This window comes from Bos taurus, chromosome 13 (genome assembly GCF_002263795.3).
Source record: "Bos taurus isolate L1 Dominette 01449 registration number 42190680 breed Hereford chromosome 13, ARS-UCD2.0, whole genome shotgun sequence".
In the NCBI taxonomy this organism is placed as follows: domain Eukaryota; kingdom Metazoa; phylum Chordata; class Mammalia; order Artiodactyla; family Bovidae; genus Bos; species Bos taurus.
The window spans coordinates 73,381,315-73,399,816 of record NC_037340.1 but is presented as its reverse complement, the minus strand read 5'-3'; the positions used below and the strand labels follow the sequence as shown (position 1 = coordinate 73,399,816).

The following is an 18,502-nucleotide window of genomic DNA, read 5'->3' as shown; positions in this document are numbered from 1 at the left end:
GTGTAGTTGGTGTACAGTATTAAATATGTCGTTGTTGTTTAGTCGCTAAGTTGTGTCTGACTCTTGCAATCCCATGGACTGTAGCCCGCCAGGCTCCTCTGTCCATGGGATTTCCTGGGCAAGAATACTGGAGTGAGTTGCCTTCTCCAGAGGATCTTCTTGACCAAGGGATCAAACCCACATCTTCTGCATTGGCAGGTGGATTCTTTACCACTGAGTCACCATTATATATGTTACAGGCGTACAGTATATTGATTCACAATTTCTAAAAGCTATACTCCATGAGAACACTCCTAGCCAACCAAAGAAGAGCATACATTTATCCATGTAAGAGCCGCATACCTAACCTGCATATTTTTTAACACTGCTCTAAGGAGCTAAGGTACACACCTCTGGAATCTCAGGGTTGTGAGAGAGTCTATCAGTGTAAAGTCTACATAGCTAGTATGGATACTAGATGCCCAAAAGAGCACAGAAAAACCCAGTCTCAGACCTGAATGTTCTCTTTCCTGAATAAAAAGTTAAACTGAAGAAAAGATTTGGAGGCAAAAGAATAAAATGTGGAAGTGTCTCAGGAAGCACTGGGAGAAGAACAAACATCCATCCAGCAAGCCCTGGTCCACGACAGGACACGGTGGGGCAAGGAGCCTTCCAGCTCCAGGCGGACGCCACAACTCTGACTCGTCTTACCTGGCTGACAATCACAAAATGACAAGCATTAATGCCCAAGGCCCACCGCAACGCCTGCACTCACAGAGTTTTCTTCCTCCTCCTGGTCCACCTCCCGCTGCTGGGCCTCCTGGCGTTTCAGCTTCACGTCCATGGCTTCATTAATCAAGTCCCGCAGTATGGACACTCCTTTGGCACTCTTGACAAACGGGTGCTTCAACAAGAAAGTTGAAGATGGTTTATGCGGCACTGGTGCCAAAATACCAGCCAGCACAGAGGAGGCCCTCTATAGTCTCTGCTGAACCAACCAGTGCATCTGATCATTCTCTTTATGCTTTGGACAACAGCCAACCCTAACTCACACTCTCACCTGATGCGAAGAACTGACGTATTGGAAAAGACCCTGATGCTGGGAAAGACTGGAGGCGGGAGGAGAAGGGGACAACAGAGGATGAGATGGTTGGATGGCATCACCAACTCGATGGACCTGAGTTTGAGTAGGCTCCGGGAGTGGTGATGAACAGGGAAGCCTGGCGTGCTGCAGTCCATGTGGTCGCAAAGAGTTGGACACAACTGAGCGACTGAACTGAACTCACACTCGCTTTATAACTCTGAGCAGGTACGTTCAGTTTTGCCCGTGCGTTTTTGGCTTGGCTGGAATGTTTCCTCCATTTCTAGCAACTCTAGAGAGTCTCAACAGGCTGGCATTGCCCCCCGAGAGGAAGCTCTGTAAATGTGTAGGGAGCTTATGGCTAAGATGTTTAGAGCACACAAGCTACGTGGGACAAAGGATAGGGAGCAGGGAAACAAGCAATCTCGATTAAAATGCAGAGGAGTCCCGTACAAAAACGAACAGCACAGATCCCTCATACCTCCCGAACGCCTCAGAATACAGACACACTTTGATACATGGACACTGACACATTTCTTCAACAGATAAGCATAGTCTGGTTACTTTGGGAGGTGATTTCGGAGAGAGGGGCATAAGTGGGATAAAGACACTGTTTAGAAATCACTGAATAGGTTACTCATGCTGCTTATTCTTTCTATTCAATGTCCTATAGCATTTCCAACTATGTATTTGGGTAAAAAGGATTTGGCAGCTTCCCAAGTGCCTCAGTGGTAAAGAATCCGCCTGCCAGTGCAGAAAATTCACGAGACTTGGGTTCAATCCCTGGGTTGGGAAGATCCCTTGGAGGAGGAAATGGCATCTCACTCCAGTTTTCTTGCCTGGAAAATCCCATGGACAGAGGAGCCTATCGGACTACAGTCCATGAGGGCGTAAAGAGTTGGACACACCTGAATGACTGAGCTTGCACGCATATGCAAAAAGATTTTAGTGCCAAAAGGTAGTTACTGCAGAAATACTAAAACCGGTCACAAATACGTACCAGATGTAAGCCCGAGTATTATGCACCTGGAAAAGGCACTTGAAACAGGGATATTGCTGACTTTCTTCAATAGAAAAAAAGGACTTAAAACTTTTGGGATTTTTTTTTTTTCTGTACCATATGGCTTGTGGGATCTTAGTTCCCCAACCAGGGATTGAACCCAGGCCCTTGGCAGTGAAAGAGCAGAGTCCTAACCACTGAACCACTAGGGAAGTCCTTTATTAAAAATTTTTTTTTACTGAAGTATATAGTTAATTTACAATGTTGCACCAATCTCTGATGTACAGCAAAGTGACTAAGTTATACACATACATTCTTTTTTTATATTCTTTTCCATTATGGTTATCACAGAATACTGAATATATTCCCTGTGCTATACAGCAGGACCTTGTTGATCATCCATCCTAGGCTTAAAGTTTTTAACATTAATACCATCTTACAATTTTGTTGTTTGCCTGTGTACCACAATAAAAAAATTTATGCTGTGAAAGTTACACAGGAAAATTCCTTTCTGGAAGGGTGGGGGATGCTGTTGTTTTCCAGACTTGTTCTCATATTGTCCCCCGTGTTTATCTGTAATCCATTCTCTGTTCCCCACCACCCATCAGAAGATATGGGCTCCAGGGCTTTGCAAGAACTCTAGAAGTGGACAGGATGCCTTAATGTGTGGTGGGATTGAAATACGGGAGTTATCTTTTCTATAAAACTGTATCAATACCTCATCCAGGCAGGAAAAGAATTTGCCACTACTCAGAAAAAGGACCCAGCTCATCTGCAAGAGTAACTATTTCCTTGTTCTCTCCACTGGGCAAGTCCATAAGTTCATTTCCCTCCTCTTATACAAATCAGTCTGCTCTGTTACTACTTAACATTAGACTTCTGTTAGTATCCACCCACTCATTTTCCTGTGTTTCTTGAATGGAACAGTTTCTGTTCTTCTTACTGCTCTTAAATTTAAACTCATTCATGATGTTAGGTACAGGTGTCTGATTACTTCATTACATCTCTAAGTTGAAAAGCTGGAGCATTTCTATATTGACACATATATTACTTAATTATAAATAATTATCCTTATATTTCTCCATCATATCACAGATATTATACTGATTCTTTTTAAATTACGGGCATAAGTAGATTTTAGTATCTATGAGGTTCATTCCAAAAAGATAATAAGTATTAAAAAATTTGTATTGGTAAGGCAGCAATGGATCTGATATGACTGAAAAACACTGGCCTACCTCAACAATAGATTTATGTCAAATTCATAATATATTATCTTTTATATTTGAAAATGTTATTCAAAGTCACACATATTGTATCACTTAACCTTCACAACCAACTTATGGGGCAGGTACTTGATCTCTACTGTATAGATAAGAAAACTAAACAGAGAGGTTATGTTACTTGCCCAGGGTCACAGAGCTAGCGAACAGGAAGCCAGGATTCAAACCTGGGCATCAGGCTCCAGAATCCAAGCTCCTAAATATTAAGCAAGAAAGTGTGAAAGTGTTAGTCGCTCAGTTGTGTCTGACTTCTCGCGACCCCATGGACTGTAGCCCACCAGGCTCCTCTGTCCACGGAATTTTCCAGGCAAGAATAATGGAGTGGGTTGCCATTCCCTTCTTCAGGGGATCTTCTCGACCCAGGAATTAAACCCAGGTCTCCCGTACTGCAAGCAGATTCTTTACTGTCTGAGCCGACTAAGCACACTGCCTGCCAAATTCCACCCATTATTCAAGGCCCAAGGTCAGAAGCTACCTCCTCCAGGAAAGCAGTCCTGGCATCACCAGTTGAAAATGGTGGACCTACCACTGATCCCAGTTCTTTGCCAGAAGTAGGTATGGCTCTTCTGCTTTGGAATCAAAAAGACTTAGCTCCTAAGCCTGGCTTTGCTGTTTACCAACCAAGTGGCTCTAAATGAGCTAACCTCTCCAAATCTGTTTTCTCATCTATAAAAGTAAAACAACACTCCTCTCTCAAAGGGTGTATGTGCTGATTAAATGGCACAACATGTAAAGTATCTAGCACACAGCAGGTGCTCAATAAAGGCCAATTCCTGTTCTCTAATCCCATACAGCCCTGTATTTTCTTGCATGATTGTCCTGTTCAGCGATTTAACATTCTTTTCTATGTCTCTTCTAAGCAGTTACATTCAAACCTCACAGGAGGCAAGGAATATCTTAGAGCTCCTCACCATCTCCACGTGGGTGGGTCAACAGCATCTTGGATGGATAACTTGTGAATGAAACAGAGAGAGAGGCAGCATCCCAGGGTGAGTCATACCTGGAGGAGTTGAGTGGCTGTGGCTCTCTGCTCGGGGCTCTTGACAAGACACTGCTTCACAAAATCCATGAAGCTATCTGACCACAGTTCCGGCTTTCGGAATGTGGGGGGTGGGTTGGTAGGAATCATGAAGATGGCCTGGTTGGAAAGAAAAAAAAATGATTTGGCAAAATAAAAGTGATACTCCAATAAAAATGACTAGACATAATTTCGAAGTTTGATAAAATGATTTTCCTCTTCTCCTCTATAAGCCCATCCTAATTGCAACGAAAATCTAAGTATCTCAAAGTAGGAAGTATGACCATTAGAGCAGGAGTCCCCAAGAACCAGGCTGCACAGCAGGATGAGCAGCGGGCAGATGAACGAGGCTTCATCTGAATTTATAGCTACTCCCCATCATTCACGTTACCACCTGAGCTCCACATCTTGTCAGAACAGTGGCAATATAATAAAAGAAACGTGCTTGAATCATCCTGAAACCCACACCCACCCCAACCAGAGTGTGGAAAAATTACCTTCCACGAAACCGGTCCCTGGTGCCAAAAACATTGGGAACTGCTGAGTTAGAGAATCTGACAGAGCTCTCCTGCTCCCTCCGCTTCTCTTCTCCCTCCCCCTATGGCATATGTATTCTTGTCCCCTAAACAATAAACAGTCCATCCTAAAGGAAATCACTCCTGAATATTCACTGGAAGGACTGATGCTGAAGCTGAAGCTCCAACACTTTGGCCACCTGATGCGCAGAATTTGACTCACTAGAAAAGATCATGATGCTGGGAAAGATTGAAGGTGGGAGGAGAAAGGGACGACAGAGGATGAGATGGTTGGATGGCATCACCGACTCGATGGGACATGAGTTTGAGCAAGCTCCAGGAGCTGGTGAAGGACAGGGAAGGCTGGTGTGCTATAGCCCACGGGGTCGCAAAGAGTCGGACAGGATTAAGTGACCAAATTGAACTGAAACAATATCCAGCAAGCTTTGTTTGTTTTTTGCTGACCATGTTGCCTTTCAAAGTGAAAAGGCGAGCTCTAAGAGCATCGATATCCTGAACATGACCTCAGCTGTCAAATGTCCCTCCTTCCTGAAAGTTACCCCCACCACTGGACGCAAGTGGTAACTGCGAGGAGGTCATAAGCCCAGAAGTCCCCCCAAATCACAAAGGATTCACCACCCTCCAAGCCACACCAACTCTACCTACATACTTGAAAATTAAAAACTGACCCACTACATTACATTGAAATTCTACGATTTCAAAAAAGAAACCTACAGGAGATATTGCAAGTTCCATTCCAGACTGCTGCAGTAAAGTGAATATCACAATAAAGCAAGTCGCATGAATTGTTTTGGTTTCCCAGTGCATATGACAGTTAGACTTACCCTATTCTGTAGTCTATAAGCATGCACCAGTATTATATCTAAAGAAACAATGTATATACCTTTAAAAATTACTTTATTGCTAAAAAATGCTAACATTCAACTGAGCCTTCAGGGAGTTATTTTGCAATAGTAACATCAAAAATCATTGATCACAGATCACCATCATGAAGAGGTCTAAAATATTGTGAGAATTACCAAAATGTCACACAGAGAGATGAAGTGAGCAAATGCTGTTGGAAAAATAGCACTGACAGACTTTCTTGATGCAGTTTTGCCATAAACCTTCAATTTGAAAAAATCCAATAAGGCAAAGTGCAGTAACATAAGGTACGCTTGTAAAATTATTTATTGAGTTTCCAATACAAAAGGTACAGATTTAAAAAAAATAAAACTCTTTGCAATAAGCAGCCTAAATTATGTTATTTGAATCTAAAAATAAAGCCAGTAAATCTTCCCATCCTTCTCCATTTCTGTCCCCCCCAAAAAGAGAGGTGCTTACCTTTGGGCATGTGAATAACTTAAAAAAAAAAAAAAACCTGTTAAGTCTATTAACAGAAGGACTGCTTAATCAGAGAAGAGGAGGAGCTGAGTTGGGTGGTATGGAAAAGACTCTGGAGCCTCTGAGGAAGGCAGGGGTCCAGGTCTTGTAACAGTGCTGTGCTGAGGTGTTCTGGGGGTGGGGAAAGTCAGGAAAACGCTTAATGTAGAAACACTGAAGGAGTGTCAATGGAGACACCTGTGGGCTCTTCACATTCCAGAACTGGATGTAGGTCAGGGAGCACAGAGCCTCTAGAAATCACACATGTAAATCCCTACCCAGGCCAGGCAGGAAGAAGACAACAAATGAATCCGGCCGGGTGTTAGCGATATGAGTCGAAAAGAATACTCTGCTTTCCTCTTAAGGCTAGTGTAAGAAATAGAGAAAACACGGCAATACATTATGACTGGTACGGGTGAACAGGGAACCGTGGCGGGCAGTGCAAAGCCCACGCCCTGTGTAAAGGAGAGGACTGCTTCACAGCTCCAGTTAACGTTGTTACGTTAAAATGTGAGCACCTGGGGACTTCCCTGGTGGTCCAGTGATTTAGACTCCGTGCTTCCAGTGCAGGGGGTGTGGGTTCAATCCCTGGTTAGGGAACTAATATCCCACATGCTGTGGAACACGGTCAAAAATTCAAAAATAAATGTAAAACAATTTAATATGTGAGTGCTTGAATTACTAAAAACATACACTGCACAAGTCAAACCAATCAAGTCCTGCCAGAGGGATATCAATACACAACCTCTAGAATGAACAGGGGTGGATTACATTTGACTTAATTAGTGATTACAACTAGTGGAAGTGTATCATCTGAAGTCTAGATTGACACTTCTCAATTATTTACAATTAATTCATTTACTGTTTGGTACCTAACCAAGACACCCATTTAACTCAGTTTCTCATTATCACCAGTAACTGACCATCCCACTGGTTTTCTGTCCATTTCCTTACCCTCATTGGATGGATATCAGCATATGGAGGCTTTCCTTCAGCCATTTCTATGGCTGTTATTCCCAATGACCAGATGTCTGCTACACAGTTGTACCCAATTTCCTGGATCACTTCTGGAGCCATCCAAAAAGGTGTTCCTATCACTGTATTTCGCTTGGCCATGGTATCCTGAAACAGAAAGGAGAGAGATCAACATTAATCATTCAAACTGTTGAGAAAGAGTCCCTTCTAACAATAGTAATTGTCATGGGCTTGAAATACATATACAAACCATACTTAAACACGATCAAGTAAGTAAGTCACAAAACAAATTCAAATGACATTGAAACGTAAAAGATTCTCAATCAATTATTAAAACACAAAAGTAACTGTCAACCAGTTAATGAAACACCAAAATGAGATTGACAAAAATTAAAAAGATTACTAATAACTCATATGGATAATAGCATAGAAAAAAATCAGGTATCAAAATACAATGATAAAGGAACACAAGTTGGTACAATGTTTTAGTGGGCAATTCAGCAATATTTATTAACTTTAAATGTCCATATCCTTTGACTGAAATCTAGTTCTAGAAATGTATCCTACGTATAAGTATCCCAAGATAGATGCACAAGTATTGTAAAAATAATAATAATAGAAGGGCTGGAAAAGGAGCATCTGTCTATTCATTTGTAAAACTATACACTTGAATTCCTAACTTATACTTTCAGCAAAATAGGTTAAAATTTTAAACGTAAAGAACAAAATCCAAAAAGCACTCAAGGAAAGTACAGATTAATAATTATATAAGGTTGGAGCAGAAAAGGACTTTTAAAACATGACATCATGAAGATGGGAGTATTTTTCAAGTTGATTTATGATTGAACACAACCTCAACACAATTCAATTCAATCCCAACCAAAATCTAAATGAAGTTCCACTGCTTATTCTTATTTTTATTGCTTGCGAGTTTAGTGTCATATCCAAAAAATCACTGCCAAGACCAAGGTCAAGGAGGTTTCCCCCTATGTTTTCTTCTAGGAGTTTTTGGGTTTGAGACCTTACATTTATTCTGATCCATTTTGAGTTAATTTTTGTGAGTGGTGTAAGAAACAGGTGTAGTTTTACTCTTCTGCATGTGAGTACCAGCTTTTCCCAAGAACATTGATTAGAGACCAGCTTTTCCTCGTCGCGCACTCTTAGCTCCCTTGTCAAATGTTAACTGCCTATATAAGCGCAGGTGTATTTCTGGGTTCCTGACTCCAGTCCACTGGTCTATGTGTGTATTTTTATGCCAATACTATATTGTGTTGATCACTTTAGCTTTTTAACATAGTTTGAAATCAAGAAGTACGAAGCCTCCAGCTTTGTTCTTCTTTCTCGGGACTGGTTTGGATATATGGGGCCTTTTCTAGTTCCATATGAATTCAAGACTGTTATTTTCTATTTCTGTGAAAACCATCAATTACTAAAAACAACTGATACTTTAAATTTATAATATCTTTTACACAGCACCAAAAGAATTTTTCTTTTCAATTTGGTTTCCTTATTAAGATTGTAATTTAGGTAATACTGTTTGGTATTGTTTACTTATGTGTTAACAACAAAATCTTTTGAAGGGCCCACAAATCACAATATGGAGTAAGTTCCTGAGGTGGTGGTGGTGGTTTTTTTTTAAATAACATCAAAGCAATTTTTTAATTGTTTTTCATTTAAATTTTTTAAAAATAAAAAATCCACACGATACAGCTCTAAAAAAACTATATATGCATATAGCTTTCTACGACCCAGTTCAGTTCAGTTCAGTTCAATCGCTCAGTCGTCTCCGACTCTTTGCAACCCCATGAATCGCAGCACACCAGGCCTTCCTGTCCATCACCAACTCCCAGAGTTCACCCAGACTCACGTCCATCGAATCGGTGATGCCATCCAGCCATCTCATCCTCTGTCGTCCCCTTCTCCTCCTGCTCCTACTACCCAAGAAACCTGATACATGACATTGCTGCAAATTTTTGTATAGATCTGTCTAGAACTCGGTTTTCTACACATATTTCACACATCTCATGTATTTTACAAAATCAGATAATTTTAGACATCCTGTTTTGAAAGCATAGTGTTTTTCATTGCCATGCACTACTGAGGTAGGAGGAAAATCAAGAGCCTGTGTTTTGGAACCAAATGAGGAGCATGCTTTCAGTAAAGCAGATGCCAACTGCTACCTAAAGGCTGAATGAGATGACATTATGTCTTATTCAAGGAAAGCTGATTAGATTTAATTTTTATTCCTTTTGTAAATATGATGATGTAGACCAAAAGAATTTAAACGTCCACTCTATCATTTCTTGCTTTAGCTTTTATTTTTTTTCAAGCTAAACAGAGTTAAACTATGGTACCTGAGCCCCAGGAAAGGATCTAAAATAATCTACCAGCTCATTTGTAACCTATTGGCACATTCTTTAATTTTTTAAAACACAATTATATCAAATATTACACTTTTAAATAAATAATGAAAAAGAACAGTTCTCAAGAAAGACCTGAAAGTTACCAACACAAGTAACACGTTCACTTACTGTAAGTTGACCTGCTACCCCAAAATCTGCAAGTTTTGCATGACCTTCTGTATTAAGCAAAATATTTCCTGCTTTGATATCTCGGTGTATTTTTCTCATAAAATGAAGATATTCCAGTCCCTTAAGTGTTGACTGTAATATTGTAGCTATTTCATCTTCTGTTAACTGAAAAAATGAGAAATTAAAATTCTATTAGTTTACATCAGCACATTTGAAAAAGGAGAAAAAATTTCGATTCAAACTCCTCTTCTAGACTATAAATAAGATCTTATTCAAGGTGTAAAATAGCATTTGACAGCTTATAGTACCATTGCGGAGAAGACAAGGGCACCCTACTCCAGTGCTCTTGCTTCGAGAATCCCAGGGACAGGGGAGCCTGGTGGGCTGCCGTCTATGGGGTCACACAGAGTTGGACATGACTGAAGCGACTTAGCAGCAGCAGCAGCAGCAGTACCATTGCTATGCTGACTACTCCCAAAGTTATATTTCCAGGCCAGATCTCTCCCCAAAAATCAGATTTATATATCTTCCCACACCAGCTGAATACCTAACAAGCATCATAAGCATAACATGTCAAAATCAAATTCTTTATTTTTACCACCACCCTACCCCTTTCCATACCACCCACCTACTCTATTCTTCACACGTTCTTCTCTCAGTAAAAGGCAATTTAATTCTTCTAGCTGCTCTGGTCAAAAATCTTGAAGTCATCCTTGACTCTTCTCTATCTTCAAACTATATGCAATTATATCCTCTGGGTTCACCCTGATTTAAACCACCATCATGCCTTGCCTGAATTATTCTAATAATCTCCTAATGGGTCTCGCTGCTTCTGCCCTTAACCTTATAGAATGTATAGTCCACACAGCAGCCATAACTAACCTTTTAAAATATAAGCCAGGGACTTCCCTGGTGTTTCAGTCCATAAGACTCTGCTCTCCCAACACAGGGAGCCTGGGTTCGATCCCTGGTCAGGGAACTAGATCCCACATGTTGCAACTAAGATTCAGTTCAATATCTGCTCAAAATCCCCATGGCTTCCTAAGTCACTCAGAATGAGAGCCAGTCCTCACTAAGGCCTCACCCTATCTGGCTCCCAGCTACCTTCATCTTCTACCACTTTCTACCTCTTCATCCTGTTTCAGCCACATAGGCTTCCCTGCTGTTCCTCAAACACTCTAAACACACTCCCACTTCTGGGCCCTTTTATCTGTTCTCTTTGCCTGCAGTGCCCTTCAACCAGATTTCTGGATGAGATGGTTCCTTACGTCATTGCCTCTGCTCAAATGTCACCTCATTAGGAAATCAGAGAGGCCTTTGCTAGCTCCCTCCACTTCTAGATCATTCTCTATCCCCTTATCCTGCTGCTGGTGCTGCTAAGTCGCTTCAGTCATGTCTGACTCTGTGCGACCCCAGAGACGGCAGCCCACCAGGCTCCCCCGTCCCTGGGATTCTCCAGGCAAGAACACTGGAGTGGGTTGCCATTTCCTTCTCCAATGCATGAAAGTGAAAAGTGAAAGTGAAGTCGCTCAGTTGTGTCCGACTCTTAGCGACTCCATGGACTGCAGCCCATCAGGCTCCTCCGTCCATGGGATTTTCCAGGCAAGAGTACTGGAGTGGGGTGCCATTGCCTTCTCCGTCCCCTTATCCTGCTTATAGCTTAATGCAACACTATCACCATCTCACATACTATACATAATCTGTACACCTATTCATGTGACGTCTTCCCTATTACACACGTGAACTCCATTTTAAAATGCCTTTGATTAGGTTACTACTGAATTCCAGCACCAAGAAAGCCTCCTGGCACATAGTAGGTCCTGAAAAAAATATCTGTTAAACGATGATGAATAAATGTAAGCAAAAATGCAGGAGACTGACACAGAATACCTGATCAGTCCAATGCTGACTCTGTGCTGATCCCAGCCCAGTTCTAAACAAACTCAATCAACAGACTTTGAATCAGTACCCCTCATGACAAACAACTCATAATTAGAAGAGAATAGGCAGTGGTGCAAAAAATACATGATTTGGGTTTAGAAAGATCTAGTCTTTAGCCTTGGCTCTACTTCCTCAGTATGACTTAGGCAAGTTATCTAGTAATGTCTCTGAATCTCAGTTTCTCAATCTAGAAAAATAGGCAAATCATCTTTTTTCAAGAGTGTCACAAAAATCAAACGATACATTAAGGCATGGAAGAATTCATGGGGTTTAATAACTAGAAAATGCACTTCTACAAGAGCAGGGACATTGTTCTACTGACTACTGGATCCCAAAGGCCTAGATCAGTGTTCTAGAAATACTTACTAAATGAATAAACAAAGAGTTTACGCAACTGAACTGCAACTAGAAACCATGACTCCTAGCTTTTCTCCCAGCCACCACAGTAACAGCACACTATCTTTCACAGAGAGGAATCTGATGAGGAGGACTTAGTGGAAGTTAACCTGTGAACACCTGGGTAGAAGGAGAAAACCCAACCAACTTTAAACACTCAGAACTCATTGCTGGGCTTTCCTGGTGGCTCCGTGGTGGAGAATCTGCCCACCATTGCAGGAGACACAGGATCAATCCCTGATCCAGGAAGATCCCACATGCCATGGGGCAACCAAGTCCATGCAGCACAACTACTGAGCCTGTGCTCTGGAGCATGAGAGCCGACACTACTAAAGCCCACGCGCCTTAGAGCGCGTGCTCCGCAACAAGAAAAGCCACCGCAATGAGACGCTTGTGCTCTGCAACTAGAAAGTAGCCCCCACTTGCTGCAACGAGAGAAAAGCTGGCAGAGCCAAAAAATAAAAAAGAACTCATGACCTAGCTAAGATTTGATAGTCATTTTTCCCCCAGTAAGAAACAAGTAAACCACTTCACTGGACTAGGTTGGTTGGTATTGAAACTGCCACATTTAGTAGACATCAAAAAGCAGAGAGGGGAAAGAACCATGGAAAGGGGGAGATGCAACAGCCATCTGTCTAGATACATTAGTAGGAGAGTGTGCATGAATACAGGGCAAAGAAAAGAAGACAGTGTGAGAACCCAGCACAGCTGCATGATTCCAGAAGGTAAACTTACCGTTTTATTTCGTAATCGAATAATATCAGATACAGAACCAGCCCCACAGTACTCCATCACGATCCACAAGTCTGTGTTCTTAAAGTAACTGCCGTAATATTTGACTACATGAGGGCTAGGGAGAGAGACAATACTAATCAGTGGAACAACCTTCAAACATCCCTATGAATTCATGCTGTAAAATACGTGAAAATCCATTTCTCAGCTCCAAAGATCAGTTATTTATGTTTAAGGTTCAAACGGGCACCCTCTTGGTAAGAAATTAAAGTAGTATTGATTTCTGGAGGGCAGTAAATAACAGCGGTGCAAAAACTGTGTAGGTTCCTTAACCCAGCGTTTCTAAGTCTGCACCTCACCCTAAGAAAAGACACACAGATTTCAAAAAGAAAGAGTTACCATGGTCACAGAACTGCTTAAAAAACTGAAAATTTAGATACCATCCAAATGTCTGACATTAGGGAGTTTATTTAAGAAATAATGATATATCCGTATAAAGGAATAACCACAAGTCCATGGAAAATGTAATAGAAGAATACTTGATGAGAAGATTCTGCTTACCAAAAAACAAACAAAAAATGCAGGTTACATAACAGACAGCACAGTGTAACTCCAAAAAGACATACGGAAGGACATGTATGCCAAGGAGTATTTAACAATGATTATCTCTCCAAAGGAAAATGTGGTTTTCCTTTCTTATTTGCATTTTCCCAAGAAGTCACATATACTTTGTAATAAGGAAAAATAAAACTACACTACAATCTATTGTAAGGGAAAAATATTCAGAATCAGACCTGAAATATAGAATCTTGAAGAAAGATTTCAGGAAAAAGTCAAAATCCCTTTAAAATGAAATAATTAAAAAAAAAAAAAGAATGTGTCTTCTGAAGCTACCAGCTCTACCTAGCTAGATCATTATCAGAGCTAAGTAATATTGCACAATGTAGTAACGGAAGAGGCAAAAACCAACTCAGCTGATCTAACTCTCAAAATTTCAAATGCCCCTTCATCCTTGGGAAACATGCCAAAATGACAGGATATCAGGAAAACACACACACACATGCAAAATGCATATTAATGAAGAAATGGATGAATAACTCTCTTAAGATACATATCACCACATCTGTGCTGCCGTCTCTGAATTTCTATAGTATTTCTATAGTACTGTCTCCATAAGGCAATTACTGCCAGGTATTCACTGCTGGAATATATCCTATACCATCATGCATCATCAACTATATAAGCCTGGCCTGTCCAACTACAGTCTGCAAACTCCAGGAGGACAAGCGTGCTGCCCTGTATTTCTCTGTATTCCTTATGATGTTTAGCACAGAGTAGGCTCTTTGAAATCCCTCATCTTTAGAGACATGCGTACACTGTGTTTGAAACACAGCTCTTACACAGCCTATCAAAAGTGGCAAAGTCCAACTTGCCCACTGGAAAGAGCTGCCGTCATATATCTTACGCACAAGACAAAAGAAACTGCTACCAAAAAGAAAAGAAAACAAAACAAAACAAAAAAAAACTGCTACCTTACTCTGGTCCTTCCAAACAAGAAAAAGGAGGGTTTTAGCCAGTTGAGAGTAACCACAAAAGTATCATGAAAAAAAAAAGGGGGGGACTTTATTGGTGGTCCAGTGGTTAAGACTGTTTCTTCCAAAGCAGGGGATGCAGGTTCGATCTCTAGTTGGGGAACTAAGATCCATGGGGAACGTGTCTCATGGCCAAAGCACCAAAACATAAAACAGAAGCAGTATTGTAACAAATTCAATAAAGGTTTTATAAACATGGTCTAGGGCTTCCCTGGTGGCTGAGATGGTAAAGAATCTGGCTGGACTGCGTGAGACCTGGGTTCGATTTCTGGATCAGGAAGATGCCCTGGAGAAGGAAATGAAAACCCACTCCAGTATCTTGCCTGGAGAATTCCTTGGACAGAGAAGCCTGGCAGGCTACCGTCCACGGGGTTGCAGAGAGTCAGACACAACCGAGCAACTAACACTTCAAAAACATAGCCTATATAAAAAAATCTTTAACAAATTTACTCCTGAAAAGTAAAAAAAGAAAGGTGGGGAGAACAGAAGTGATTGCACTCAGAAGTCTACAAGACTTAAGGGCTCCTGGGCAAAATGCCTAGCAGGTAGCCCCATCTATCTTAAGCTTTACCAACAGGAGAGACTGAGTTGATCTGGTGACCCAAAGAGCTTCAGAAGGATGAAGACAGGCTTGGGCTGCAAGACTTTGTCATTCTCAACTCCCAGGACCTACCCCAGCCCCTCAGTTTGTGTTTCTCAATCTGAACTGAGGAAGCCTGCTCCCCTGCAGTGACCCCACCATGTTGTCATGGAAATTCGGGGCAAACCACGTGCATTTCTGCGGTCGCCTGCTGGCCCGACTTCCTGCTTGCAGCATTTGACAAATCTTAGTTCCTCAAAATTAAAACACTTAACTACTCTCAACTGGAATAGTTTCTTAAACTTGTGAAGGAAGGGACAGAACAGTAATATATGAACAAGTGTTCTCTTTTCATAGGACCTTTTGCTAAGACCTAAGGTTTCTGGAAGTAAAAGCATTTGAACTATCTCTTCTGAGCTGTCTGTAGAAATGTTTTCTCAGAAGGAAGTAAGAGAGATCATTATCAAAAAAAAAAAAAACAACGGCTAGCCAGCACCACCTTCTGCCTTTTGCCTCTTCTTCCTAGTTTTGAAACGGGCTAAACTGAAACAAAACAAAACAGTGCAGAAATAGAAACTCTGAAAGTTTAGCTGCTGAAACACACAAACTTTTTCACCATTTTTTTTTCTGAAAAGAAATGTGTAGTAAGTCCACTAAACTCTCCCTTTTGCAAAATATCTAAGTCGATGCAATTCTAGGAGTCAAACTCTAAATTACGGCAAATTCAAAACTGTTATTATCTTCATAGCAACACCATAAGCCTTTACCTGTCACATTGCTGCATGATAGAGATTTCTTTGATTATCTCCTGCAGGTCTGATTCCACAGGAACTTGCTTAATAGCAACAATCTGACCGGTCTCTTTATGAATAGCTTTGTACACGCTGCCATAGGACCTGTAATTGGGGCGACAAGGATACTTACAAAGTCAAAACAAGCCAAGAGATTAAAAAGTGCTTAAATACAAACAACTCACCATTCTAATTTACATCCCCAGGTGCCCAAGACATAAGTACTTAGCTACACTTGCAAAACTGAGATAGCTAAAGTATTGATACTTTGGGGGAAAACTGTCCTTAAGAGAACTACCATCTTATAAACTTCCCATTTAAAGTTTACTGAATGTATGAGTATGAAATAACAGTCATAAGGACAGTAGCTACCACATCTGCTGTCTGCTGGAAGCAGCATCCTCTGAGGTTCACCCTTACAGAAAAGCCATGAAAGGGTCATTATCTCTATTTTACAGGCAAATGAGAAAAGGTTCAGAGAAGTTACACGACTTGCCCAAGGTTACATTAAGTGATAAATAAGCAGTCAGTCCAAGATACGCATCCAGGAGTGTCAGAACACAAAGCCTATATTCTTAAAAAAAAAAAAAAAAAGCCTATATTCTCTCTACATTCGTATCGGGGCAAAAATCCATGGGAGGGGTCTTCTTTTTCTTGCACTCATTCTAGCATCACAAGGTCTTTTAGTCCTTGCTCCTCTTACTCGCAATAATCTTTAAAATATTGGGAAATTTTTACTCCTCTTTAACTCTTTTTATCTTTCACTTCATCTGCCCTTAAGAGTTTATTGTCAAGATAAATAAAAGGTTGGGTAGCCTTTCAATTTGGGGGCTATAAGAGCAAGACATTTAGAATCTAAAGACCTAGGGCTGGAGTCCTACCACCACAACTTATCCACATTATTACAGTACTACATATCAGACATATTATTAACCTCGTACCTCAATTTTCTCACCTGTAAAATGACAACAACATTACAAGAGAATTGCAATGGTTAAATGAGATATCATTATCATTATCTTACATAGATTGTATTTTCACTTAAATCCTGGATGGCTGTCAGTGAAATAATGAGCAAACTGTCTTTCATAGTTTCCAAACACACCTGTTTCTTCATACTCCCTTGGTGAAAAGAAAGATCAAAATAACAGCACCTAATACATCAAAGTAGCTGAGTGCTCTAGCTAACAAAATGCTACTCAAGGGTTGTTTCAATGTGAAAGTCACACAAAAGTTTTTTTTAATGTCTATGCAAAGCACATAAAAAATTTCCATTCCATCAGACTTTTTCATTGGCAAAACTAATATAATGATATTTAAATGTTGCCTAAAACTTATTTTTTGCAAGGGAAAGACAACCACTGACCATGTGTGGAAGATCCAACCACTGCCTCTTCTTCCTTGGCCACTGGAAAAAGCTGCCATCATGTATCTTATGCACAAGACAAAAGAAACTGCTACCAAAAAACAAAACTGCTACCTTACTCTGGTCCCTCCAATCAAGAAAAAGGAGGGTTTTAGCCAGTTGCGAATAACCACAAAAGTATAATGAAAAAAAGAAAGGGGGACTTCCTTGGTGGGCCAGTGGTTATGACTGTGTCTTCCCATGCAGGGGATGCAGGTTCGATCCCTAGTCAGGGAACTAAGATCCACGGGAAACATGCCTTGCCTTATCTTCCTTGATAAGATAACCCCAAGATTTGTAAGCAAATCTTTGTGACCAAATGCTTGGTCCCAGGAGATAAAGGCTGGTGGTCCAAGCCAGTCCCAGAATTCTGATCCCTTTCTGCCAGTGACTGAACTAGCAGTAAGTCTAAGACCTAGTACACAGACCAGTGAAATCTGAGAGGAATTCTTTAGAAGGGTCCCTGGGAAAGACCTTCTTCCCTGATAAAAAAAAAGAAGCAAACAAGGTGGCCCATTTTCTCCTGCCACTTCCTTTCCTGCTTCTGAAGTGGCCATCTTGAGACTGTGAGACTTACACAAATGCTAAATTGTTATCAAACACTTAGCCATTCTGGAATCTTTCACCCCCAGATTTTTCTGCTAGTTATTAAATGCCCTTACTGGTTAGCCACTATTGGTTGGGTAGTCTGTAACTTTCATCCAAATTTATTCTTGATACCCTAGGTCAGGGGTCCCCAACTCCCTGATAGGAACCAGGTTGCACAGCAGGAGGTGACTGGTGGAGGGCAAGTGAGTGAGTGAAGCTCCATCTGTATTTGCAGCCGCTCCCCAATGCGTGCATGACCACCTGAGCTTTGCTTCCTGTCAGATCAGCAGTGGCATTAGATTCACACGGGAGCACAAATCCTACCTAAAGTCAAGGCAGAATAGCCTGAGATTGCCACAGATGAGAAGTAAAGTGAATAATAAATTCAATATGCTTGAATCATTCTAAAACCATTCCCCTCATTCCCGGTCCCTGGAAAAACCGTCCTATATGAAACTGGTCCCTGGTGCCAAAACTGCTGGGGACCACTGCCCTAGGTCCCATATGTGTAAAAAAGTTCTTTATTTCATCTTCACTTTGGAATGAGTTTTGCTGGATATAGAATTCTTCTTTGACAACAGCTTTCTCTCAGCACTTGTACTGTAGTTTATCAGCTTCTATTGTTGTAGAGAAGTCAATTCTCATCGGGTTATCATTTTTCATGGGTAATCATGGGCAATCTCTCCCGTAATTTTAAGACTGCCTCTTTATC

General features: G+C 41.0%; 1 protein-coding gene across 3 annotated transcripts in view; it reads right to left on the bottom strand.

Annotated features, from left to right (window-relative positions):
- Positions 1-18,502, bottom strand: part of STK4 (serine/threonine kinase 4) — a 90,419-nt gene that overhangs the window by 62,029 nt on the left and 9,888 nt on the right. For all 3 annotated transcript variants that reach the window (XM_059892574.1, NM_001015602.1, XM_059892573.1), the window contains 6 exon segments: positions 15,774-15,902; positions 12,838-12,952; positions 9,766-9,930; positions 7,214-7,381; positions 4,344-4,481; positions 755-883 (listed from right to left, as the gene is read on the bottom strand). In XM_059892574.1, coding sequence (XP_059748557.1) covers positions 755-883; positions 4,344-4,481; positions 7,214-7,381; positions 9,766-9,930; positions 12,838-12,952; positions 15,774-15,902 — 844 coding nt within the window.